General features: G+C 42.8%; 1 protein-coding gene across 1 annotated transcript in view; it reads right to left on the bottom strand.

Moving 5' to 3' along the window:
- Positions 1-806: 806 nt before the first annotated feature.
- Positions 807-26,801, bottom strand: part of LOC139383606 (potassium channel subfamily K member 10-like) — a 43,577-nt gene continuing 17,582 nt past the window's right edge. The window contains exons 3-7 of the mRNA XM_071128164.1: positions 4,709-4,826; positions 3,940-4,100; positions 2,823-3,015; positions 2,165-2,307; positions 807-1,490 (exon numbers count right to left, since the gene is read on the bottom strand). Of these exons, the coding sequence (XP_070984265.1) occupies positions 807-1,490; positions 2,165-2,307; positions 2,823-3,015; positions 3,940-4,100; positions 4,709-4,826 (1,299 nt within the window). The remainder of the gene's footprint in view (positions 1,491-2,164; positions 2,308-2,822; positions 3,016-3,939; positions 4,101-4,708; positions 4,827-26,801) is intronic.

Below are 26,801 nucleotides of genomic sequence, written 5' to 3'. Positions count from 1 at the left end.
GCCATCAAAACCTCATAAGTATTTTATATTTTTATTGAATTGTTTTTAAACCCCAGCCCTTAAAATCCCTTCATTTTCTAGATGTTCCACTTCAACAGTACTAAATGTTAATGCAGTACATTTCATTTGTTTGAAATTACAACAGGACAGAACTTTAAAGTTTCTAGACTTTATATTGACAGCTTTAGAACACCAAATTAGTGTCAAAAGCATACACAATCAGAGGGTTTTGTTATAAAAGATTAGTAGATTATCCTAGGGCTACATTTCATAACCAATGTATCAATAATTGTACACATCATTTCAGTAAATGCACACATTGTATATCGATCCAGTTCCCCCTCAAGTCATATTTGTTCAGCAGCCTGGGCTAAAAATATCTGGTGTGAAATTAATAATAATAAGTAAAGATGTATATAGTTGGTGCAAATCTCATTGGGATGGTGAAACACTAGTTCACTGGGTTACTTGCTAACCTTCAGTTAACAAGGAGAAGATTATCCCACGTTGCGTCTTTTTTGGTGGATATTGTTGGGGGGTGGGGTGGGGCTGGGTAGCAAGTGGGTGTTCTTTAAAAAGGAAAGGAGATTCTGGTAGGTCCAGTACTATCCAAGAGAAAATAGGTCTTCACCAAATTAGACCCTAGCCTAGTCTCTTTTCTCTCCACTTTTAGGCAACCTTAGTCTTTACATTGCTAGGGCACAGTGACTGATTTTGAACAGAACTGTCCCATTTACTCAGAACAGTCTAAGCATAGAAACAACAGCAAGGCACATTTTGAGACATAAAAAAAGTTTTCTTCTCTCTCACTCAGTCTCGGTATCTGCACACTCTAGCTGGAACTCAAGCTCTCTTCCTTCCAACATTCTAGCGTTCTCCCTCTCTTTGGCCTGAGCCAGTACAAAACCGTTCAGTTTATTAATGCGCTCGTCTGCGTATTCTAAATTTGTCAAGCTGGTGTTGCCCTTCTTCCTCTCGCCCCTTTCCTCCTCCTTCACCTCCTCCATGTCCTCCTCCCTCTTCTCCATTGCCTCGCAGGCCCTCCGCACATCATCAGGAATGTTACTCTTCAGGTCACGGTTCTTGGGTCTCTTGGTTAGCTTGGTAAGGGAACGGAAGCGGAGGTTGAAGAGCTTATCGTCCTCTGATGAGACCTGCTGGGTCTGCTCGCTGCCTCTCCGCTGCTCATAACAAAGCTCCCCTGCCCCTCGCAACCTCAAGTTATTCAGCTTGGTGTCAATGCTCTCCTGGGAGGAGGTCTCATAGCAGCCCTGGTCCAGGCTGACAAACAAGGCCCTCTTCTGTGGGGAGAACATGTCCAGCGAGTGGGTCCTCTGCTCCAGGCCCAGCTGCCTGCGCTCCATGCTGCGGATGGTGGCGGCCCGCTGCAACTTGTCGTGGATCTCCACACTCAGCCGCCGACGCGTCTCCCGGAACTCATTCTGCACATTGGCCTTCCACTCAGCAGCATGGACCTTGAACTCCCCCACCTGAAATCACACAAAGATGGAGATTGAGGCATGGGGGAGGGGGGTGCTTTGGAAATCTAATTGATTGGATCTTGTACAAATTCCCCCTCAGACAAAAGCAAGGCTCCTTCCATAGAAAGTCAATATCACAGTATCCATCCATACTGTACTTACAGATCAATAGCTCAGTAAGCACACTATTCACTCATCAGCCCAAACACTACCCACCGGGCAAAAACTGGTTGAATCAACGTTGTTTTCACGTCATTTCAACAAAAACATTTGATGTGATTTATGTTGAATCAACATGGAATACTGATTGGATTTTAAAAAGTCATCAAACAACATAAGGGAATTTCATATATTTCCCACAACTTTTAACCAACAGTAAACCCGGTGACATGGTGGTTGAATTCACGTTAGTTGACAACTCAACCAAATGTTAATCAAAACTAGACGTTGAACTGATATCTGTGCCCAGTGGGTAATGGATATCTAACCACTTCTCCCACACAGCTGTCTGTCTGTCTGTCTGTCTATCTCAGTGTCTCAGGGGCTCCAGACAGGGGCATCAACGAGGCATAATAACAAAACAGACACTGAAGGAAGGTAGGGGAGGGAAAGAGTGACCTTTTAGTTTCCACTGCTTTAGATAATGTAATGACAGGCACTGTAATTGAATGAGCAGCACCCACCTCCTCTTTGGTCTTTTTAGAAAGCACTCTGAGCCAGTCTCCGATCATGCTCAGGACCGCAGCGAAGTAGGCCAAACCCACCAGGATCCAGAACCAGACCAGGGGCTTGTACCACTTCATGTACTTGATCTTCCGATCCCCACCTGGGACAACAGTGGAAGAGTTGTTACATTGGATGCCAACTACTGGATTATCTACGTATATACATTGATGCCTGCTACTGCCAAATTATTGTCAACAATGAAAAATGTAGCACATAAAAAAAACGTTTTAATTAAAGCCAGATTAGTAGGACCAGGGAGGCAGAAAGTTTCAGTTTGACAAACACAAAGTTTGTATTTGGGTTTTGAATTCTTTTGGATTAGTCTTTCTCTAATATTCCCCTATATAAGATTGTCTGAGTTATTATTACAGGTAGTCAATTATAGCATCATTATTCACGGGATTATCAAATGCAATGACGACACAACAAAACATAAGTACATAACCTCTTGGGTTGATGGAGACTCCATTAGCTAATTTCATAGAGATAATCTAATTTCACATTACGTGGATTGAATGCAAATGCGAGAAAAGAGAAAACGGTGAGTAGAAACGGAGGACTAAACAAATGTATGTCTAAGGCACAGTACATAAACCTGTTACAACACTATCGTACCTGCCACATAGTCCCCGATGCCAATCGTTGTTAGCGTAATGACAACAAAGTAGATAGCATCCAGAGTCGTCCATCCCTCGAAATGTTTGAAAATCACCGCTGGGACACCCACGAAGTCTATGCACCCGGCCAGGATGAAGAGTATGGTGGAGGTAACTCTGATTTTGGTCTGGCTTATTTGTTTCTGTTTTTGCTTCAGGACAAAAATGACATTGGTCAGAGGTGAACGGTAAGTCAACAAGAACTCAAAAGATAAAACTGTTTACTAAATAGATATTAACTACATTTCTCGCTGAAAGACACAGTATGTTTGAAGATAATTAGTTTAGTCAATGCATCAATATCTATTCGACAAATCACTCCAGAGACCAAAGGGAAAAGCATCCAAAACCACTCTCCATTAATCCAGTAGGAAAAGCCTGATTCCCAAATTGCCCCTTTGTCACATAAACTCAGTGTAGGAGTGCTGATTTAGGATCAGTTTTAGCTTTTAGTTCACAATAAATATGATTATATGGACAGGGATCAGCAGTCCTACTCTGAGACATTTGATACATACAGCCTGCTTACATAATCTCAATCAGGTCCTGGCCTTCTACCTTCTCAGCCTCCCTACTCCATCAAACACCTCTGCCCTCACTACAAAGAGCACATCGTAATCTCAGCCTCAGCTAGCCTGACTCATGTGTTAACTCCTTGGGGGGGGAATCCATTCACTGAGCCTGGCCTAATACCTGGATAACAGACGTATAGCCTTTACAGGGATGACTGTATCAAAGCCATTGTGCCGTTTACAGTGAATAAGGTCATTATGGGGTGGAGGTAATATGCTTGGCTTTCACTGTGGGAAGCATATTGCCTCTTTAGAGTCAATGGAACATTTTATGTTATTATAGTTACTGTTCGCTTACATAGCAGGTGCCAAATACTCATTTTCAAATACCCTTTTCTTCACCAAATAATTCATCAAACATGGTGTGTCTAAATTAATTTAACAGTCTGATCGAAAGTAGCTTATAGTTAACTTGAAATGACCTCTTAAAGCATCATGTGCTCATCTGCAGTTTCAGTAAATCCCCATGTACATGACCTTCAATTCTCAAGTAATCCAACTTACCCTGTATATCTTCTCCACCCTCAAGACGCTCTTGACAAATATGGTCCCCAGCTGGTCTCCAATGCCAGCCAGGAGGAACCCAAACAGTGGGATGCCAAATAAGGCGTACAGGATGCAGAAGATCTTCCCTCCCTCCGTACTGGGAGCTATGTTCCCGTAACCTGTCACAGTGGTGTTTTGTTATGCAAGGCCTGTGTTATGTTCCAGGAGTTGGAGGTTAGAGGTGAGGAAATAATCAGGTTGGACTCTGAGAACGTGAATGGAGAGATTGAACATGGGCGTGGATGACTAGAGCACAGACTGAACCAGCACGGTGGGATGTTTGTCCCTATCCACAGTGAGAGAAGCAGAGTAATTGTGTAAACAGATTAAATGGTATTCATATGTTCTGCTAAAAACACACCCTAGTGACACTGTTCCTTCCCACCTACTGATAGAAAGCTATTATCATCAGTAAATTATGTACTGTGAAGACACGCTGTGAGACTTGAACAGTAAACACACACACACACACACACATTAGCATGAAGTACATCCTGTGAACGATGCATTATTTTTTCCAGTCTTTCTTTTATCCATTTCCCTGCTAGCACACATTGCATTACAGTTGTGTAACGTTGACAGAGCTCCACTTGAAGTACATTGAGTCACAGCACCTGTAGGATACCTCATAGCCTACACGTCAAAGTAGACTAGTGCTATTGCTTTATTGTACTCAGTTAATCAGAGGAGCGAGTCACGCGTTAATAGGTTTGGTGGTGGAGGATACCTATCGTTGTAATCACGGTCCCAGCAAAGAAGAAGGCACTTCCCAGGTCCCAGTGACTGGAGTTGTAAGATGTGTCTCCGATCGGACTGACTCCTGCACTGACAGCATCTATGGCATGCTGGGAAAGAGGAAGAGAGAAACAGACAGAGCTAGTTATCTTAACTGGTTCATAGCATACAGTTCAACGTGTAGTTTATCTACTTAAACATACAAATGAAGAACAAAATTAACCCAGAACTATACACAGTTGGTTGATATCTTAGCACCAATGGATAACCAGTTGTCTTTCAACACATGCTAGACAGTAAAGAGGACAGTACCAAAAAACACCTCAGATGATGTAAAGACAAAACCATAGGCCTAACACGTGTCTGACTGCATTTAATAGCCAATATAAACTCATCATACACACCATATCATTGGTTATTTAATGCATGTGAGAGCAGATGACTGATGACTCTCTCTTCAGGTGAACCTGGAAGGTCACCAATGGTGGGAGAACAGAGGAAGTGATGGGACAGAGGGAGGGAAGGATGGATGGAAGGGAGAGGCTGTGAAGCAGGACAGGGTGTGGTGGTGATCAGTGTTCTCCACAGTCCACATGGTTAGCTGTGTGCTTGTGGCCCATGCAGTAGCAGGGGTCTGGCCAGGTGTGTGAGACTCAGAGTCAGCCAATCTAAAGGGTTGGGTAAACACTGTTAGGGTACATCCCTAAGGATCTGGTGGGGAGGGATCACTTCTTTTGTAATGATTACTATCAGGACATCATGGGCTTTGTTTATACTGAGTGTTGAATGAAAGATGGCTGCATGCCAAACAGCTGATTAGTACATAATATCTTGTGTAGTGTGTACATAAACAAAGGAACGTTTCACAGTCAATACTCACACCATACAACTCCATTCTTAGCACATCCTTACATGAATGCCAACTTCTTTTACTACAAAGACTGTTAAAATGTCTGGTGGTTTGTTGTGCATGTGTGGCCTTGCTAAAAATACTAGTGTTTGTTCCACTTCCTTTGGTATTTCATCCTACACGCACAGAACTTCCGTGAAAACTGTCACCTACCAGAAGACTTATCTCTTCGGTCTTATTTGGTCTTTTCTGCTTCTTTTTAAAAATCTCAGGCTCGGCCACCGAGGCAGGGCATTAACATTAAAGAACTGTAGTCTCCTATTGCCTCGCACACTCACCGAAGACTCTCCTTAATCTGTACTCTAGTCTCCAAAAATGCAGTACAATATCACATTTTTCTCCATCATATAATCACAATGTTTATGTGCGGTATACAATAAGGACTTATTGTATAAATTGAAAATTAATTAATATTTCCCTGAGGACCTTTAATTAGGGATAGGGGGCAGTCTTCGGAAGTTTGGATGAATGAGGTGCCCAGATTAAACTGCCTGTTACTCAGGCCCAGAAGCTAGGATATGCATATTGGTAGCATTGGATAGAAAACACTCCAAAGTTTCCAAAACTGTTAAAATAATGTCTGTGAGTATAACATAACTGATATAGCAGGTGAAAACCCGAGGAGAATCTTACATTTTTACATATTAGGGTACCTGAGGATTGATTAGAAACGTTGTTTGACTTGTTTGGACAAAGTTTATTGGTAACTTCTGGGAAACCGGTGGATTACTGAGTCAAGCGCGCCAACTAAACTGACTTTTTAGGGATATAAAGAAGGACTTTATCGAACAAAAGGACCATTTGTTATGTTGCTGGGACCCTGTGATTGCAAACAGAGGAACATATTCAAAGGTAAGTGATTGATTTTATCGCTATTTCTGACTCCGTGACGCCTCTGCTTGGCTGGAAAATGTTGGTAATGCTTTAATTTTATCGCTATTTCTGACTTCCGTGACGCCTCTGCTTGGGTGGTGTGCTTTCACAGTAAAGCCTTTTTTAAATCTGACAAAGCGGCTGGATTAACAATAAATTAAGCTTTTAAACAATGTAAGACTTGTATTTTCATGAATGTTTAATATTACAAATTTTGTATTTTGAATTTCGCGCTCAGCAATTTCACCGGATGTTGGCCAGGTGGGACGCTAGAATAGAATGAACGGCAGTTCTGCTGAAGTAGAGCCATTTCAGGGGAGTGAATCGTGGATTAGAATGAACATTCAAATTAAATTGCCTCAGCACTTCTGTAGCCTTCTTAATGGGAATATACAAATACAAGATCAAGACACACCTGCTTAGTGAACACCTCCTCACTTGTCCTTCATGCTGTCAAGTGGTGGTGATGTGTACTCCCTTATGAAATATGGATGTATCTACCCTCCTGTCACATATATGGAGCGAGATGGACTGAACCGCATATCTTCAGCAAAGGAGCATCCCTTCCATCCATGGTCCACTACCCAAAGGACAGCCAGCCAACTTGACACAACTGTGGGAAGCATTGGAGTCAACATGGCCAGCATCCCTGTGAAAGGCTTTTGATATCTTCCAAGCCCCGACAACTTGAGGCTGTTCTAAGGGCAAAGGAGGGGGGTGGGGGGTGCAACTTAATATTAGGAAGGTCCTCCTAATGTTGGTATTAAAAAGTAAGACATCAAGTACGACGTGTGTATCTAATTGGGCTGATTTCAGTATTAAAAACAGCCATAATCTTTTAATTTTATAAACCTGATTACCTGGATTGGTTGAATATGGCTGTCGGTTTTGATAGCATGATAGAACATGCTGTTTTCAGGCATATGTGTACTGTTTTCCAATGAATCTGGAAATCACCTATACAGTTAACTGCTAAAATAAAGGAAACAACATAAAGTGTCTTAATAGGAGGCTTATGGTATTGTTTTCATGCTCATCAACCCATTCAGTGACCACTCGTTCCCTGTGGATGGGGGCATTGTCATCCAATGTAGGCATAGGCATGGAAGCCAAAATAATGGCCTGCCCAGCATTTTATACATCACACTTATCATGATGGGTTGTAAATTGCTTAATTAAATCAGGAAACACACCTGTGGTTGGTGGCAAATGTTTTACTATCAAACTTGGACAAAACAGATATGCTAGTTCTAGGTCCCAAGAAACAAAGAAATCTGCTGTTTGATCTGACAAATAATCGTAATGGTTGTACAGTCGTCTCAAATAAAACTGTGAAGGACCTTGTGTTACTATATCTCTCTCTTCATTACTCAATGCCTAGGTTTACCTCCAATGTACTCACATCCTACCTTACCTTTGTCTGTACACTATGCCTTGAATCTATGCTATCGTGCCCAGAAACCTGCTCCTTTTACTCTCTTTCCGAACGTGCTAGATGGCCAGTTCGTATAGTCTTAAGCCGTGCCCTTATCCTACTTCTCCTCTGTTCCTCTGGTGATGTGGAGGTTAATCCAGGTCCTGCAGTGCCTAGCTCCACTCCCACCCCACAGGTGCTCTCATTTGTTGACTTCTGTAAACGTAAAAGCCTTGGTTTCATGCATGTTAACATTAGAAGCCTACTCCCTAAGTTTGTTTTACTCACTGCTTTAGCACACTCTGCCAACCCAGAAGCTTAGCCGTGTCTGAATCCTGGCTTAGGAAAACCACCAAAAACCCTGAAATCGCCATTGCTAACTATAACATTTTCCGCCAAGATAGAACTGCCAAAGGGGGCGGTGTTGCAATCTACTGCAAAGATAGCATGCAGAGTTCTGTATTACTATCTAAGTCTGTACCCAAACAATTTGAGCTTATACTTCTAAAAATTCACCTTTCCAGAAACAACTCTCTCACTGTTGCCGCTTGCTATAGACCTCCCTCTGCCCCCAGCTGTGCCCTCGATACCATATGTGAATTGATTGCCCCCCATCTATCTTCTGAGCTCGTGCTACTAGGTGACCTAAACTGGGACATGCTTAGCACCCCGGCCATGCTACAAACTAAGCTTGAGGCCCTCAATCTCACACAAATTATCAATGAACCTACCAGGTACAACCCCAAATCAGTAAACACGGGCACCCTCATAGATGTCATCCTAACTAATTCGCCCTCCAAATACACCTCTGCTGTTTTCAATCTAGATCTCAGCGATCACTGCCTCATTGCCTGCATCCGTAATGGGTCTGCGACCAAACGACCACGCCTCATCCCTGTCAAACGCTCCCTGAAACACTTCTGCGAGCAGGCCTTTCTAATTGACCTGGCCGGGGTATCCTGGAATGACATTGACCTCATCCCATCAGTAGATGATGCCTGGCTATTCTTTAAAAGTGCCTTCCTCACCATCTTAAATAAGCATGCCCCTCTCAAAAAATGTAGAACTAGGAATAGATATAGTCCTTGGTTCACTCCAGACGTGTCTGCCCTTGACCAGCACAAAAACATCCTGTGGCGTTCTGCATTAGCATTGAATAGCCCCCGTGATATGCAACTTTTCAGAGAAGTTAAGAACAAATATACACAGGCAGTTAGAAAAAAAATACAGAAATTTGCCTCCTGTAGTACTAACTCAAAAAAGTTCTGGGACACTGTAAAGTCCATGGAGAATAAGAGCACCTCCTCCCAGCTGCCCACTGCTCTGAGGCTAGGAAACACTGTCACCACCGATAAATCCACTATAATTGATCATTTCAATAAGCATTTCTCTATGGATGGCCATGCTTTCCACATGGCTAACCCTACCCCGGTCAACTGCCCGGCACCCTCCACAGCAACCCGCCAAAGCCCCCACCATTTCTCCTTTACCCAAATCCAGATAGCTGGTGTTCTGAAAGAGCTGCAAAATCGGGACCCCTACAAATCAAGATTGTTAGACAATCTGGACCCTCTCTTTCTAAAATTATCTGCCGAAATTGTTGCAACCCCTATTACTAGCCTGTTTAACCTCTCTTTCGTATCGTCTGAGATTCCCAAAGATTGGAAAGCTGCCGCGGTCATCTCCCTCTTCAAAGGGGGTGACACTCTAGACCCAAACTGCTACAGACCTATATCTATCCTACCCTGCCTTTTTAAGGTCTTCGAAAGCCAAGTTAACAAACAGATTACTGACCATTTCGAATCCCACCATACCTTCTCCGCTATGCAATCTGGTTTCAGAGCTGGTCATGGGTGCACCTCAGCCACGCTCAAGGTTCTAAACAACATCATAACCGCCATCGATAAGAGACATTACTGTGCAGCCGTATTCATCGATCTGGCCAAAGCTTTCGACTCTGTCAATCACAACATTCTTATTGGCAGACTCGACAGCCTTGGTTTCTCAAATGATTGCCTCGCCTGGTTTACCAACTACATCTCTGTTAAAGTTCAGTGTGTCAAATCGGAGGGCCTGTTGTCCGGACCTCTGACAGTCTCTATGGGTGTGCCACAAGGTTCAATTCTCGGGCCGACTCTCTTTTCTGTATACATCAATGATGTTGCTCTTGCTGCTGGTGATTCTCTGATCCACCTCTACGCAGATGACACCATTCTGTATACTTCTGGCCCCTCCTTGGACACTGTGTTAACTAACCTCCAGACGAGCTTCAATGACATACAACTCTCGACCTTTTGCCACATTTCAGGCTTCAAACATAAAGATATAAAACTGTATGTTTTTGTGAAGAATCAACAATAAGTGGGACACAATCATGAAGTGGAACGACATTTATTGGATATTTCAAACTTTTTTAACAAATCAAAAACTGAAAAATTGGGCGTGCAAAATTATTCAGCCCCCACCTTTTGCTGCGATTACAGCTGTAAGTCGCTTGGGGTATGTCTCTATCAGTTTTGCACATCGAGAGACTGAAATTTTTTCCCATTCCTCCTTGCAAAACAGCTCGAGCTCAGTGAGGTTGGATGGAGAGCATTTGTGAACAGCAGTTTTCAGTTCTTTCCACAGATTCTCGATTGGATTCAGGTCTGGACTTTGACTTGGCCATTCTAACACCTGGATATGTTTATTTTTGAACCATTCCATTGTAGATTTTGCTTTATGTTTTGGATCATTGTCTTGTTGGAAGACAAATCTCCGTCCCAGTCTCAGGTCTTTTGCACTCCATCAGGTTTTCTTCCAGAATGGTCCTGTATTTGGCTCCATCCATCTTCCCATCAATTTTAACCATCTTCCCTGTCCCTGCTGAAGAAAAGCAGGCCCAAACCATGATGCTGCCACCACCATGTTTGACAGTGGGGATGGTGTGTTCAGCTGTGTTGCTTTTACGCCAAACATAACGTTTTGCATTGTTGCCAAAAAGTTCAATTTTGGTTTCATCTGACCAGAGCACCTTCTTCCACATGTTTGGTGTGTCTCCCAGGTGGCTTGTGGCAAACTTTAAACAACACTTTTTATGGATATCTTTAAGAAATGGCTTTCTTCTTGCCACTCTTCCATAAAGGCCAGATTTGTGCAATATACGACAGATTGTTGTCCTATGGACAGAGTCTCCCACCTCAGCTGTAGATCTCTGCAGTTCATCCAGAGTGATCATGGGCCTGTTGGCTGCATCTCTGATCAGTCTTCTCCTTGTATGAGCTGAAAGTTTAGAGGGACGGCCAGGTCTTGGTAGATTTGCAGTGGTCTGATACTCCTTCCATTTCAATATTATCACTTGCACAGTGCTCCTTGGGATGTTTAAAGCTTGGGAAATCTTTTTGTATCCAAATCCGGCTTTAAACTTCTTCACAACAGTATCTCGGACCTGCCTGGTGTGTTCCTTGTTCTTCATGATGCTCTCTGCGCTTTTAACGGACCTCTGAGACTATCACAGTGCAGGTGCATTTATACAGAGACTTGATTACACACAGGTGGATTGTATTTATCATCATTAGTCATTTAGGTCAACATTGGATCATTCAGAGATCCTCACTGAACTTCTGGAGAGAGTTTGCTGCACTGAAAGTAAAGGGGCTGACTAATTTTGCACGCCCAATTTTTCAGTTTTTGATTTGTTAAAAAAGTTTGAAATATCCAATAAATGTCGTTCCACTTCATGATTGTGTCCCACTTGTTGTTGATTCTTCACAAAAAAATACAGTTTTATATCTTTATGTTTGAAGCCTGAAATGTGGCAAAAGGTCGCAAAGTTCAAGGGGGCAGAATACTTTCGCAAGGCACTGTACCTACATGTACGCTAGGGTCACAAGACGCAGGCCTCTTTATTGTCCTACAATTTCTAAGCAAACAGCTGGAGGCAGGGCTTTCTCCTATGGAGCTAAATTTTTATGGCATGGTCTGCCTACTCATGTGAGAGACGTAGACTCAGTCTTTACTGAAGACTACTCTCTTCAGTAGGTCCTATGGTCAAGTGTAGTCTGACCCAGGAGTGCAAGGTGAATGGCAATGCACTGGAGTGACAAACCGTCCTTAATATTTCTGCGTGGCCAGCTCCCCTTTCTCCACTGGGATTCTCTGCCTCTATTACGGGGGCTGACTCACTGGCGCTATCCCATGCCTTCCCTAGGAAGGGTGCGTCACGGGGTGCGTCACGTCGTGCCAGGCTTGAGTCACTGACCTGATCGTCCTGTCCAGTTTTGTGCACCCTCGGACTCGTGCGAGCGGGGTCTCCTCTCTCTATCTCTCTCGCTCTCTCTCAAAGCCAACTAAGATTTCCTCCTGAGGTGCTGGCATGTTGTACCCTCTACAACAACTGTGGTTGTTATTCAACCATTTTTAGAGTTAATTGCAGCCCAAATAAATGCTTCACAGAGTTCAAGTAAGAGACCCATCTCAACATCAACTGTTCAGAGGAGACGGCGTGAATCAGGCCTTCATGGTCGAATTGCTGCAAAGACACCACTACTGATTAAATACGATTTCAAGGCACACTTACCCAGCATGGCTACCACAGCATTCTGCAGTGATACGCCAACCCATCTTTTTTGTGCTTAGTGGGACTTGCGCTTAGTGGAACTATGAATTCTAAATAAATCACTGACAGTGTCACCATCACACCTCTTCCTCCATGATTCACGGTGGGAACCATACATTCAGAGATCATCCGTTCACCTACTCTGCGTCTCACAAAGACATGGTGGTTGGAACCAAAAATCTCAAATTTGCACTCATCAGACCAAAGGACAGATTTCCACCGGTGTAATGTCCATTGCTTGTGTAGCAATTTGACCATGAAGGCCTGATTCACCCAGTCTCCTCTGAACAGCTGTTGTTGAGATGTGTCTGTTATTTGAACTCTGTGAAGCATTTATTTGGGATGCAATCTGAGGTGTAGTTAACTCTAAAAAGGGGACGCCTATTGGGGTTCCTTCTGAGAAGCCGGAGGCGAGCGAGGAAACTCCCAATGCCTTCCATTCTCCTTGCTCATTGTTAGAAAATAAAATTGATGACCTACTATTAAGATTATCCTACCAACGGGACACTAAAAATTTAAACATCTTATGTTTCACCGAGACGTGGCTGAATTTAGAAACGGACAATATAGAGCTGGTGGGATTTTCCATGCACCGGCAGAACAGAGACGCTACCTTTGGTAAGAAGAGGGGTGGGAGTGTGTGTCTTTGTCAATAACAGCTGGTGCGTCATTAAAGAGGTCTCAAGGTATTGCTCACCTGAGGTAGAGTACATTATGACAATCTACCAAGAGAGTTCTCATCTGTATTATTCGTAGCCGTCTATTTACCACCACAAAGCGAAGCTGGCACTAAGACTGCTCTCAACCAACTCAATAAGGCCTTTAAGCAAAGAAGAAAATGCTCCCCCAGAAGCGGCGCTCCTAGTGGCTGGAGACTTTAATGCCGGCAAACTTAAATCAGTTTTACCAAATTGTCACATTTTTTTTAATAGCTTTATATAACTAGGCAAGTCAGTTAAGAACAAATTCTTAATTTCAGTGACGGCGTAGGAACAGGGGTTAACTGCCTTTTTCAGGGGAAGAACAACAGATTTTTAACTTGTCAGCTCGGGGATTCGCACTTGCAACCTTTTGGTTACTAGTCCAATGCTCTAACTACTAGGCTACCCTGCCGCTCCATATGCAACCAGAGGGAAAAAATCCTAGACCACCTTCACTCCACACACGGAGATGCAAAGCTCTTCCCCGCCCTCCATTTGGCAAATCTGACCACAATTATATCCTCCTGATTCCTGTTTACAAGCAAAAACTAAAGCAGGAAGTACTAGTGACTTGCTCAATACGGAAGTGGTCAAATGACGTGGATGCTACACTACAGGACTGTTTTGCTAGCACAGACTGGACTATGTTCCAGGATTCATCCAATGGCATTGAGGAATACACCACCACAGTCATCGGCTTCATCAATAAGTGCATCGATGACGTTGTCTCCACAGTGACTGTACATACATATCCCAAACAGAAGCCATGGATTACAGGCAACATCCGCATAGAGCTAAAGGCTAGAGCTGCCGCTTTCAAGGGGTGGGGGACTAATCCGTACGCTTATAAGAAATCCCTCTATGCCCTCAGACGAACCATCAAACAAGCAAAGCGTCAATACAGGATTAAGATTGAATCCTACTACACCAGCTCTGATGCTCATCGGATGTGGCAGGGCTTGAAAACTATTACGGACTACAAAGGGGAAGCCAGACGCGAGCCTACCAGATGAGCTAAATGCCTTTTTATGCTCGCTTTGAGGCAAGCAACACTGAAGCATGCCCGAGAGCACCAGCTGTTCTGGATGACTGTGTGATAACGCTCTCGGAGGCCAATGTGAACAAAACCTTTAACCTCTCTAAGGTAGGGGGCAGCATTCGGAATTTTGGATGAAAAGCATGCACAAATTAAACAGCCTGCTACTCGGGCCCAGAAGATATGATATGCATATAACTGGTAGATTTGGATAGAACACACTCTAACATTTCCAAAACTGTTCAAATCGTGTCTGTGAGCATAACAGAACTGATTTAGCAGGTCAAAACCTGAGAAAAATCCATTCAGGAAGTAGTTTTTTTTGTTGGTTTTGTAGTTTTATATTCAATGCCATTACAGTATTCATTGACTTAGGACTTGAATATAAACATTGTTTGACATGTTTCTATGAACTTTACGGATACAGTTTGGATATTTTGTCTGATTGTTTTGACTGAGTTTGAGCCTATGGATTACTGAAGAAAACACGCTAACAAAACCGAGGTTTTTGGATATAAAGAGACTTCATCGAACAAAAGGAACATTTATTGAGTAAATTAATGTCTTCTGATTGCCACCATATGAAGATCAAAGGTAAGGGATTCATTTTATCTCTATTTCTGAGTTTTGTAAAGCTTCTGCTTGGCTGGTTACTGTTTGTAATAATTTGTCAACTGGGCTATGTTCTGGGCTAGGTATGTTCTGGGCTAGGTATGCTTTCACCGAAAAGCATTTTATAAATATGACATTGTGGTTGGTTGAACAAGAAGTTAATCTTTAAACCTATGTAAAATATGTTTTGTTTTCTGAATTTTTATAATGAGCATTTCTGTAATTGAATTTGGCGCTCTGCAACCTCACTGGATGTTGGCCAGATGGGACGCTAGTGTCTCACATACCCTAGAGAGGTTAAACAGGTCACCATTCAAAAAGCCACTGTGCCAGATGGATTACCAGGACGTGTACTCAAAGCATGCACAGACCAACTGTCAAGTGTCTACACTGACATTTTCAACCTCTCCCAGACCGAGTCTGTAATACCTACATGTTTCAAGCAGACCACCATAGTCCCTGTGACCAAGGAAGCAAAGGTAACCTGCCTAGATGATTACCGTCCTGTGGCACTCACGTCGGTAGCCATGAAGTGCTTCGAAAGGCTGGTCATGGCTCACATCGACAGCATCCTCCCGGACACCCTAGACACATTCGCATACCGCCCCAACAGATCCACAGATGACGCAATCTCAATCGCACTCTATACCGCCCTTTCTCAACTGGACAAAATGAACACCTATGTGAGAATGCTGTTCATCGACTACAGCTCAGCGTTCAACACCATAGTGGCCACGAAGCTCATCACTAAGCTAAGGACTCTGGGACTAAACACCTCCCTCTGCAACTGGACCCTGGACTTCCTGATGGGCTGCCCCAAGGTGGTAAGAGAAGGCAACAACACATCTGCCACACTGATCCTTAACACTGGGGCTCCTCAGGGGTGTGTACTTTGTCCCCTCCTGTATTCCCTATTCACCCACGACTCTGTGACCAAACACGACTCCAACACCATCATTAATTTTGCTGACGACACAACAGTGGTAGGCCTGATCACCGATAACGATGAGACAGCCTATAGGGAGGAAGTCAGAGAACTGTCAGGACAACAAGCTTTCCCTCAATGTGAGCAAGACAAAGGAGCTGATCGTGGACTACAGGAAAAGGTGGTTCGAACAGGCCCCCATTAATATCGACGGGGCTGTAGTGGAGTGGGTCGAGAGTTTCAAGTTCCTTGGTGTTGACATCACCAATGAACTATCATGGTCCAAACATACCAAGACAGTCGTGAAGAGGGCACGACAAAACCTTTTCCCCCTCAGGAGACTGAAAAGATTTGGCATGGGCCCCCAGATCCTCAAAAGGTTCTACAGCTGCATCATCGAGAGCATCCTGACCGGTTTTATCACCACCTGGTATGGCAACTGCTCGGCATCTGACTGCTCGGCATCTGACTCTGGCGCTACAGAGGGTAGTGTGAACGGCCCAGTACATCACTGGGGCCAAGCTTCCTGCCATCCAGGACCTATATAATAGGCGGTGTCAAAAGAAAGCTCATAAAATTGTCAGAGACTCCAAACACGGCAAGCAGTACCGGAGCGCCAAGTCTACGACCAAAAGGCTCCTCAACAGCTTTTAACCCCCTTGTAAACTGTTGCTACTCGCTGTTTGTTTATTACCTATGCATAGTCACTTCGCCCCCACCTACATGTACAGATTACCTCAACTAGCCTGTACCTCTGCATACAGACTTGGTACCGGTGCCCCCTGTATATAGCATCATTATTGTTATTCTTATTGTCTTACTACTTTTTCGTATTATGTTTTATTTTAACCAAAATATTTTATTCTTCTTGAACTGCACTGTTGGGTAAGGGCTTGTAAGTAAGCATTTCACTGTAAAGTCTACACTTGTTGTATTCGGCGCATGTGGCAAATAATTTTTTTTAATGATTTTATTTGTTTTTCAACAGGGCAATGACCCAAAACACACCACCAGGTTGTGTAAGAGCTATTTGACCAACTCTACCATTCCAATTGACAATATAATTTAAAAGCAAAATACCCTTTTCAAACATCTTTTCCATAATTTTTTCAACCAGCACATTTGAGTTCAGCCATAATATTTGTTTAACATGAGTTTAATCAAATTGCATATTTTGCAAATCATATTAACAAATTACTAGTGCCACAAAGAGGTAGTGACTGCAACTTCACCAAGGTCATTGCAATGTCGCACAGGAGTATGTTTGTGCATGCCTGCAGAAGGAATATCTTGAGAATCTGGTCATACAACCCATTATAGTTGCGCAGTAAATTACAGCTTTTCCACCCATTAAAGACAGTATAGGGCAAATAATATACTTGCTTACTATAAAAAACTGCCTCTGGACAGTATAACATTCAGAAGCTCTATTTTCGAGCTAAGAGCGGATATGAAAAACAGCAGGTCTTGATTGGAGTGGATGACACCATGAAGCTACATTGTGCCAAACACACTGAGTCATACCGACCCTTCTAGGCACTGCCAATTAGGCCCAACGTCCCAGTGGGCACACAGTGGGTGGGCAGCAGAAACACTTCAGACACACATACACACACTCTGTTCTCGAAAGTGCCACTTCGCAGCTGATGCCCAAGTCAAACAGTTTGACAACATAAGATGAAAGATGGTTGAATGACAGGCTTGACACAACACTAATGGCCAGGATATAGAACCTGTTAGGGGAACAGATAAATCCCAGACATTTTGATGGAGTGCTTGTTTTAAAAGTGCACACCCCAAGGGCCATCTCTCAAGTGAGTACAGTTACTGGTTTTGCTGTAACCTCCTTTAGCTGAGCTTCAGAATATGGTTTGCTCTCTCAAATGAAGGCTAATATACATATATGGGTTGTTATAAATGAAAGAAGCTGGACAAACGGCAAAATATTGATGGGTTCGTCGCTCTCAACATCAATTAAAGAGTGACAAACTGAACATCATCCAATGAATTGTTTTATAGAGTGGAGGGTGTTGAGGAGAGGACGGCTCCCCTAACGGCTGGAACTAAGCAAATGGAATGGCATCAAACCATGTGGTTGATGTATTTGATATCATTCCACCTATTCCACTCCAGCCATTACCATGGGTCTATCCTGGCTCGTGGTGCGACCAACCTCCTGTGGTTTTATACTGTAAACAAAATAAGCAAAAAAGGCAAGAGTGACACTTGTTCTAAATATTGATATCCCATGGATACTATAGAATTAACTTGAAAAAATTAACTAATGTTCTAGTTGCTCAATACCATAATAGAGGTCGACCGATTATGATTTTTCAACGGCAATACCGATTATTGGAGGACAAAAAAAGACGTTATACCAATTAATCTGACAATTTGTATTTTTATATATATATATATATACATACACACACATTTTTGTAATAATGACAATTGCAACAATACTGAATGAACACTTATTTTAACTTAATATAATACATATTATGGGCTTTTGGATGGGTGTTCTTAAGGTGATTCAAAAGGTGGGTGGTATTTTTTAATTTAGCCGTTGCTGACCCCATGCTTACATCTTCATCACAAATAAGACACCTTGCTTTTCCTGGTGCCAATTCCATGTAACAGTCTCACACTGGTTCTCTGCTTTTCTCTGCCATCTGTAAAACACACACACACACACACACACACACACACACACACACACACACACACACACACACACACACACACACAGCCCTGAAGTGACAATGATACTGAAGAGTCTGCTGAGGAGACAAATACTCTCAACTGTTTGAATAAAAATAGAGTTTAAGTTACCTGTGATGAATGTTGAAAACAAAAACTGTAATTTCTATATGCAGGAAATCCTATTTTAATAATGGACATGGTAAGAATTGACTACCGAAGTGTGAGTCATAATTCCCATGACACCTTGCAAAATCTGAAAAGTGGTTCCTTCATTTCATTAATTTATTCCATTCATTCATTCCATAGGATATTTTTAGATTCACTTAAAATAAGGTCTGTGTTTCGTGTAGGCTTACACCACTTTGCCAATTTTATAACTGTGTAGATATCCATAGGACAAGGTAAGTCTGATCAATATTGTCTAAATATAAGCAAAGATCATTTTTTTTGTAGAGTGGATTTATGAAAATATGTTGACAAACATTACCTTATCCTAGTGAGATTTACACGGGTATCAAAACGCCGAGGCGGTTTAAGCACGAAACACAGACCTTATTTGAAGTAGATCAAGACATTCTCTATGGAAGACATGAACAGAGGCGGTTTAAGCCTGAACGAAACACAGACCTTATTTAAAGTAGATCAAGACATTCTCTATGGAAGACATGAACGATAAAATAACGAAGGAACCCCTTTCAAGTTCAGCCCCAAGTTATTACAGGAAATATAACGCATAGACTATTTCTCTCTAAACCATATACCTTTGACTATTACGAGCCTGCTGCTGCCTACCACCCCTCAGTCAGACTGCTCTATCAAATATCAAATCATAGACTTAACTATAATAAACACACAGAAATACGAGCCTTAGGTCAAATCCGGAAACTATCACCTCGAAAACAAAACGTTTATTCCGTTCCATATTTTATCTAATGGGTGGCATCCATGAGTCTAAATATTCCTGTTACATTGTACAACCTTCAATGTTATGTCATAATTACATAAAATTCTGGCAATTTAGTTCGCAAAGAGCCAGGCGGCCCAAACTGTTGCATATACCCTGACTCTGTGTGCAATGAACGCTAGAGAAGTGACACAATTTCACCTGGTTAATATTGCCTGCTAACCTAGATTTATTTTAGCTAAATATGAAGTGTATTGATTTTAAGAACGGCATTGATGTTTATGGTTAAGTACACATTGGAGCAACGACAGTCATTGATTGTTTTTATAAGATAAGTTTAATGCTAGCTAGCAACTTACCTTGGCTTACTGCATTCGCGTAACAGGCAGGCTCCTCGTGGAGTGCAATGTAATCAGGTGGTTAGAGCGTTGGACTAGTTAACTGTAGGGTTGCAAGATTGGATCCCCCGAGCGGACAAGGTAAAAATCTGTCGTTCTGCCTCGTTCCTAGGCCGTCATTGATAATAAGAATGTGTTCTTAACTGACTTGCTTAGTTAAAAAGGTGTCAAATAAATATATATTAAAAAAATATTTAAAAAAATACAGATTTCCGATTGTTATGAAAACTTGAAATCGGCCCTAATTAATCGGCATTCCGATTAATCGGTCGACCTCTATACCATAATAATCTAAAAGTAATGCTAGAGAATTGGCTCTGCTGGTTCAGCTGCTTATGGAGGAGTTCGGTGACTGTTGGGACATGGAATGAATAATATATTCCCCACGGAGCCCCTAGGCACAAAGGTTTTTATTTCAACCCCTCCTTCATGAAATACTGCCATGATTTCCACAAACACTGCAGTTGGTTGCAATAGCCTGTTTTTTCCCTCTGAAATATTGGCCACCGCATGGATAATGCTCCATTAATAGGAATGGAGCTGGGTGTGGGGATAAAAGAAAAAGAGAGAGAAAGAAAGAGGGCCACTCAGATATTCACTGGAGCAGTGTTGAAGATGCTACCATCAAAATGAGTCTAGTGAAAACTGGAGCAAATCAAATGCATAGGCTGCATGGATCTTTGGGTTCATAACTGAAAACTGAGACAAAAATGGACCTATTCAGACAATTAAGTACATCTTGCCTATTCCATTCTCATTCATCACGTGAATTACACAGCATGGCACTATATGCTCCAACAAGGCTCTGTAGGCTTGGTGCCCATTTCATAGTATGTTGGAGGTTGGATTCACAAATAGTAGTAAACTGGCTGCCACGAGGGTTGGATCCACATACAGTTGAAGTCGGAAGTAAAAAATACACCTTAGCCAAATACATTTAAACTCAGTTTTTCACAATTACTGACATTTAATCCTAGTAAAAAAATCCCTGTCTCAGGCCAATTAGGATCACCACTTTATTTTAAGAATGTGAAATGTCAGGATAATAGTAGAGAGAATTATTTATTTCAGCTTTTATTTATTTCATCACAATTCCAGTGGGTCAGAAGTTTGCATACACTCAATTAGTATCTGGTAGCATTGCCTTTAAATAGTTTAATTGGGCTAAAACGTTTTGGATAGCCTTCCACAAGCTTCCCACAATAATTTGGGTGAATTTTGGCAATTCCTCCTGACAGAGCTGGTGTAACTGAGTCAGGTTTGTAGGCCTCCTTGCTCGCACACGCTTTTTCAGTTCTGCCCACACATTTTCTATAGGATTGAGTCAGGGCTTTGTGATGGCCACTCCAATACCTTGACTTTGTTGTCCTTAAGCCATTTTGCCACAACTTTGGAAGTATGCTTGGGGTCATTGTCCATTTGGAAGACCCATTTGTGACCAAGCTTTAAATCCCTGATTGATGTCTTGAGATGTTGCTTCAATATATCCACATAATTGTCCTTACTCCTGATGCACCAGTCCCTCCTGCAGCAAAGCACCCCCACAACAAGATGCTACCACCCCCGTGCTTCTTGGTTGGGATGGTGTTCTTCGGCTTGCAAGCCTCCCCCTTTTTCCTCCAAACATAACGATGGTCATTAAGGCCAAACCGTCTCCTAAAGTTGATTCAGCTGCGGGATCGGGGCACCACCAGTACATAGCTTGCTCAGGAATGGCAGAAGGCAGGTGTGAGTGCATCTGCACGCACAGTGAGGCGAAGACCTGGAGGATGGCCTGGTGTCAAGAAGGGCAGCAAAGAAGCCACTTCTCTCCAGGAAAAACATCAGGGACAGACTGATATTCTGCAAAAGGTACAGGGATTGGACTGCGTAGGACTGGGGTAAAGTAATTTTCTCTGATGAATCCTCTTTCCGATTGTTTGGGGCATCCGGAAAAAAGCTTGTCCGGAGAAGACAAGGTGAGCGCTATCATCAGTCCTGTGTCATGCCAACAGTAAAGCATCCTGAGACCATTCATGTGTGGGGTTGCTTCTCAGCCAAGGGAGTGGGCTCACTCACAATTTTTCTTAAGAACACAGCCATGAATAAAGAATGGTACCAACACATCCTCCGAGAGCAACTTCTCCCAACCATCCAGGAACAGTTTGGTGACGAACAATGCCTTTTCCAGCATGATGGAGCAACTTGCCATAAGGCAAAAGTGATAACTAAGTGGCTCGGGGAACAAAACATTGATATTTTGGGTCAATGGCCAGGAAACTTCCCAGACCTTAATCCCATTGAGAACGTGTGGTCAATCCTCAAGAAGCGGGTGGACAAACAAAAACCCACAAATTCTGACAAACTCCAAGCATTGATTATGCAAGAATGGGCTGCCATCAGTCAGGATGTGGCCCAGAAGTGAATTGACAGCTTGCCAGGGTGGATTGCAGAGGTCTTGAAAAAGAAGGGTCAACACTGCAAATATTGACTCTTTGCATCAACTTCATGTAATTGTCAATAAAGTCTTTGACACTTATGAAATGCTTGTAATTATACTTCAGTATTCCATAGTAACATCTGACAAAAATATCTAAAGACACTGAAGCAGCAAACTTTGTGGAAATTAATATTTGTGTCATTCTCAAAACTTTTGGCCACGACTGTATATATACTGAGATCATGTGACAGATCATGTGACACTTAGATTGCACACTGGTGGACTTTATTTAACTAATTACGTGACTTCTGAAGGCAATTGGTTGCACCAGATCTTATTTAGGGGCTTCATAGCAAAGGGGGTGAATACATATGCACGGACCACTTTTAGTATTTTTTTCATTTCACTTCACCAATTTTGACTATTTTGTGTATGGTCATTACATGAAATCCAAAATAAAAATCAATTTTAATTCCAGGTTGTAAGGTAACAAAATAGGGAAAGGGGGTGACTACTTTCGCAAGCCACTGTAACTAGGCTACTGAATCCCCAAGACTTCTAGTTAAATGTATTATAAATACCTCCTCTCAGACAGCAAGAGTCTTCTAATGGCTTCATGAAATATAGGCTAGTCCCTTCAAATGACTACACACTGAAATAAAACAAACAATTAGCTCATTTCCAATGTCAGGCTGGGTCTGTAGCTCTATTTGGCATATCCCATAAAAACAATTATGTATATTTGAAAGAGCTAGCTTGTAAAGTGGCAAATTAAAGTAGCCTAGCTTTTTTGGTTTAGCTAACTTTAGCTAAGTTAGCTAGCTAACTTACAAACGTGCTCAAATTCTAATAACGGTTCAATTTATTTATCTATCCTATAGTTGACTTTGGCTTCATATATTTGTTCAACCACGTCCTCAAGTTATCATGCTGGAATGGATTGGTTTTTGAATTAGAATGGCAGTTAAATTTATAATTTACCAAAAAGGTTCTATAGATGGAGTGAAAGGCCGTACCCATTCACTAACATGATCCTAAGCGGGACAGCACGAAATGAGACGCAGAGACGACTGTATTGGGTGTTTTTCTTTCAACTCTCCCCTAAACAAACAAACAACAAAAAAACGACCAGTTGGTACTAAACGCCAAACCAACAGCTTGAGCCGAACCTATAACAGAGAATCATAGTGCTGTGGAATTCGTAATAATTCTGCCTCTTCCTGCGCTTCAGTCAGGTCCTTAACAGAGCACCAACAACAATTAGTCAATTGCCCTCAGATGAGCTCATCAGTAGTGGCTGTACTGCGGCCCACCTCCAGGAGAGGGCGCAGTCGAACCACTTGATCCGGATGATCCCTCACACATCACCCCCCTCAAACCAGACCCAGGGGGACTCGCGTCAGCTGGACCCACCAGGTCTAGGCGAGTAAGCACATCCACAATACCGTGTAGTTGTCCGGGCTTGTGAAACACCTCAAATTTTAAATGGCTGCAGAGCTAGGAACCACCTTGTTAGCCGGCTATTGTTGTCCCTCTGTCCCGTCATCCACTTGAGGGTGGCATGGTCGGTGACCAGGAGGAAACTTCTTCCCAGGAGGTAGTACCTCATAAACCCCAGCGCCCACTTATAATCACCAACACCTGTCTCTCCACCGTAGCATAGTTTCACTCCCTCGGGGACAGCTTACGGCTGATATACACAACGGGGTGTTCCTCCTCCCCCTCCCCTCCCCCTGCAACAACACGGCCCCTATCCTGTGTCTGATGCGTCTATGAACACAGTAAAAGGCATGTTAAAGTCTGGCATCCTCAAAACAGGGTTTGTGCATTGCACAGTCTTAAGTTCATTAAAAGCCTTTTCCGCCTTGTTGGTCCATACCACCCGCACTGGTTCTGATTTTCAGGTAAGGTCGGTCAGTGGCACTGCTATGGTGGAATAGTTCGGTATGAAGCGCCGGAAGTATCCTGTCATGCCCAGGAAGGCGTGCACCGCTTTCTTGTTAGCGGGCCTAGGCCACTACCGCACCTGTGGGCCTGTGTTTTCTCATTCTGGGGTTTGATGAGGCCACTGCCAATAGTGTACCCCAAGTATTCGGCTTTGTTTAAGCCTAGGTGGCACTTCTTAGGATTGGCCGCAAGCCCGGCTGCCTCCAGGCTCGCCAACATATCTCGTACCTTGTTTAGGTGGTCGTCCCTGTCCTCTGTGTGTATGACAGCATCGTCAATATAGGGGGCTGTGTAAGCCTGATGGGGTCTAAGCAGGTTAACCATCAGTCGTTGGAACATTGCCGCCTCTCAATGTAGACCGAACAGCATCCAGACGTATTGGAAAAGCCCCTCCGGCGTGGCAAAGGCGATCTTGTGGCGATCCTCAGGGACTAAAGGAACTTGCCAATAGCCCTTGGTTAGGTCTAAGGTGGAAATGTACTTAGCTTTCGCTAGCCGCTCTATGAGCTCATTGACACGTGGCATGGGGTAGAATAGGAAGATAGTAACGCCATGTAAAATGTTGCGCTACACGTGCAACACGGCATTCCTAACCTAGCCCACAATGTCTGCTGTGTGGATCGAGCAGTCAACAAGTCGAGCAGTCATTTGAAAGAGTAAGAACATTTTAGCGAGACAACTCAAAGGCGAAATCCATTAAAGCCTAGATAATGGAATTCATTGCCCATGACAATCAACAGTTCTCTGTCGTGGGTGATGTTGGCTTTCGCCGACTGGTCGAGCACCGGTACACACTACCAAAAGTGCACTATTTTTCAGATGTTGCCCTACCAGAGTTCCACAGTAATAGCGTCACTGCTATTAGCTTCACGACATACATACTATGGAATGCTGTTTGGGTCTTTGCGTGTCAAAAAAGATACTGTAACACTGTCAAAGCTGTCCAAAAAAGTCTGCAAACAAGAAAACACCGGCCATGAACGATGTGTTTACAATACCGTGTTGGTAATAAAGCTTCATTTGTTCGACCGCAACTTCTGTGGTAGCTAGCTTTAGCTTGGTTCCTAGCCTGCACCAATACAACCAGCCTGAAAACAATGACCTGTAGAACTGCAGTCATTTTCACAATTCTTAGCAATGATTTAGGAATCCTTGTGAGTATTAGCTAGGTTGCCACTTGTTGTTCGCCTATTGAAATTGAACTTCAGTTCATGAAAATAAATAGCTAGCCTGTAACTCAACCCATTTGCTCAACATTATAAGCAGCCAGCTAGCTTCATCTGGCTAGTGAGGCTCGACCGGACTGGGTTATGTGTTGTGAAGCTAGCCACAATAAGGATTAGGCACAATAGTGGAATTTGCGGTTAGCCTTCAAAATAAAACTATGTAACTGCAGTGATGCAAATTAATACAAATTGGCATAATTATACTATTTGTATTCATTTGCATCACTGTCAATGACATACTTTTATTTTGAAGGCTTACCGCAAAGTCCACCATTGTGGCTAATCCTTATTGTGGCTAGCATAGATGGGTCCGACAACCATTAATAAAATAAGGACTTTCTTATAAATTAGGGTTATTTTAGATGATGACACCTAGCTATATAGTTAGCTAGCTAACTATAGCTACTGAAACAGATTATGTTGTGTTATTTGATGTGTATCTTTTTTGACACGCAAAGACCAAAACGGCGTTCTATAGAAATCCTGGTTGAGAATGAAATTACTGAACAAATGAACAGCACACCAAGTAAGTGAAAGAAATAGGTTTTTATTATGTTTTACTGGTAATGGGGACATACGTAAATGCCAACAAAATTACTTTTTGGTGAGTGCAGTGTGCGTGTGTGTGTGCAACCTTTATTTAACTAGGCAAGTCAGTTAAGAACAAATTTATATTTACAAGGACGGCCCGGACGACGCTGGGCCAATTGTACGCCGCCATATGGGACTCCCAATCACAGCTGGATGTGATACAGCCTGGATTCGAACCAGGAACTGTAGTGACGCCTGTTGCACTGAGATGCAGTGCCTTAGACCGCTGCATCCATGTGTGTGGTAACTATTTAAACTGTACTAGAATGCTCAAAATGCCGCAAAAATGTTAAATATCGGTTATCGGTATTGTTTTTTTTTTGCCAAGGAAACTATTGGATATCGGTATTGGCCAAAAATTTCATATTGGTGCATCACTATTGTTGACCCATCCGGTTTTGGCACCAGCACGATCGGGCTAGACCACGCACTTGTGGATGGCTCCACCACTCCTAGTCATACCATTTCTCCCACTGCGGCATGCCTCATCTCTCTCCTAGCTTCGGGGATTCTATACAGCCTTAACCTTTCCGCATGTACCAACAAATGGGTGTGATCATTATATAGTGGTCCCTGTTGCATACGATCAAACCGGTGTGATTAGAACTCTTTTTTAGACGGCAATTTTCGAATGAGTCAACAATCAGCATTTGAGCTGGCAACACTTTTTTTCCACAGAAACATTTTGCATAAACACGATCCTTACAAATTTATGTCCAGAATGGACGCAACGTTTGGATGCAACGTTCAGCCATTCACAGAAGTAGCTACAGCAGAACACAATCAGCCAAACCGGAAAATGTAGGCTACATTTGTACTAGCGCTAACT

This window comes from Oncorhynchus clarkii, chromosome 25 (assembly GCF_045791955.1).
Source record: "Oncorhynchus clarkii lewisi isolate Uvic-CL-2024 chromosome 25, UVic_Ocla_1.0, whole genome shotgun sequence".
NCBI lineage: Eukaryota > Metazoa > Chordata > Actinopteri > Salmoniformes > Salmonidae > Oncorhynchus > Oncorhynchus clarkii.
This window is presented reverse-complemented; position numbering and strand designations above follow the sequence as displayed.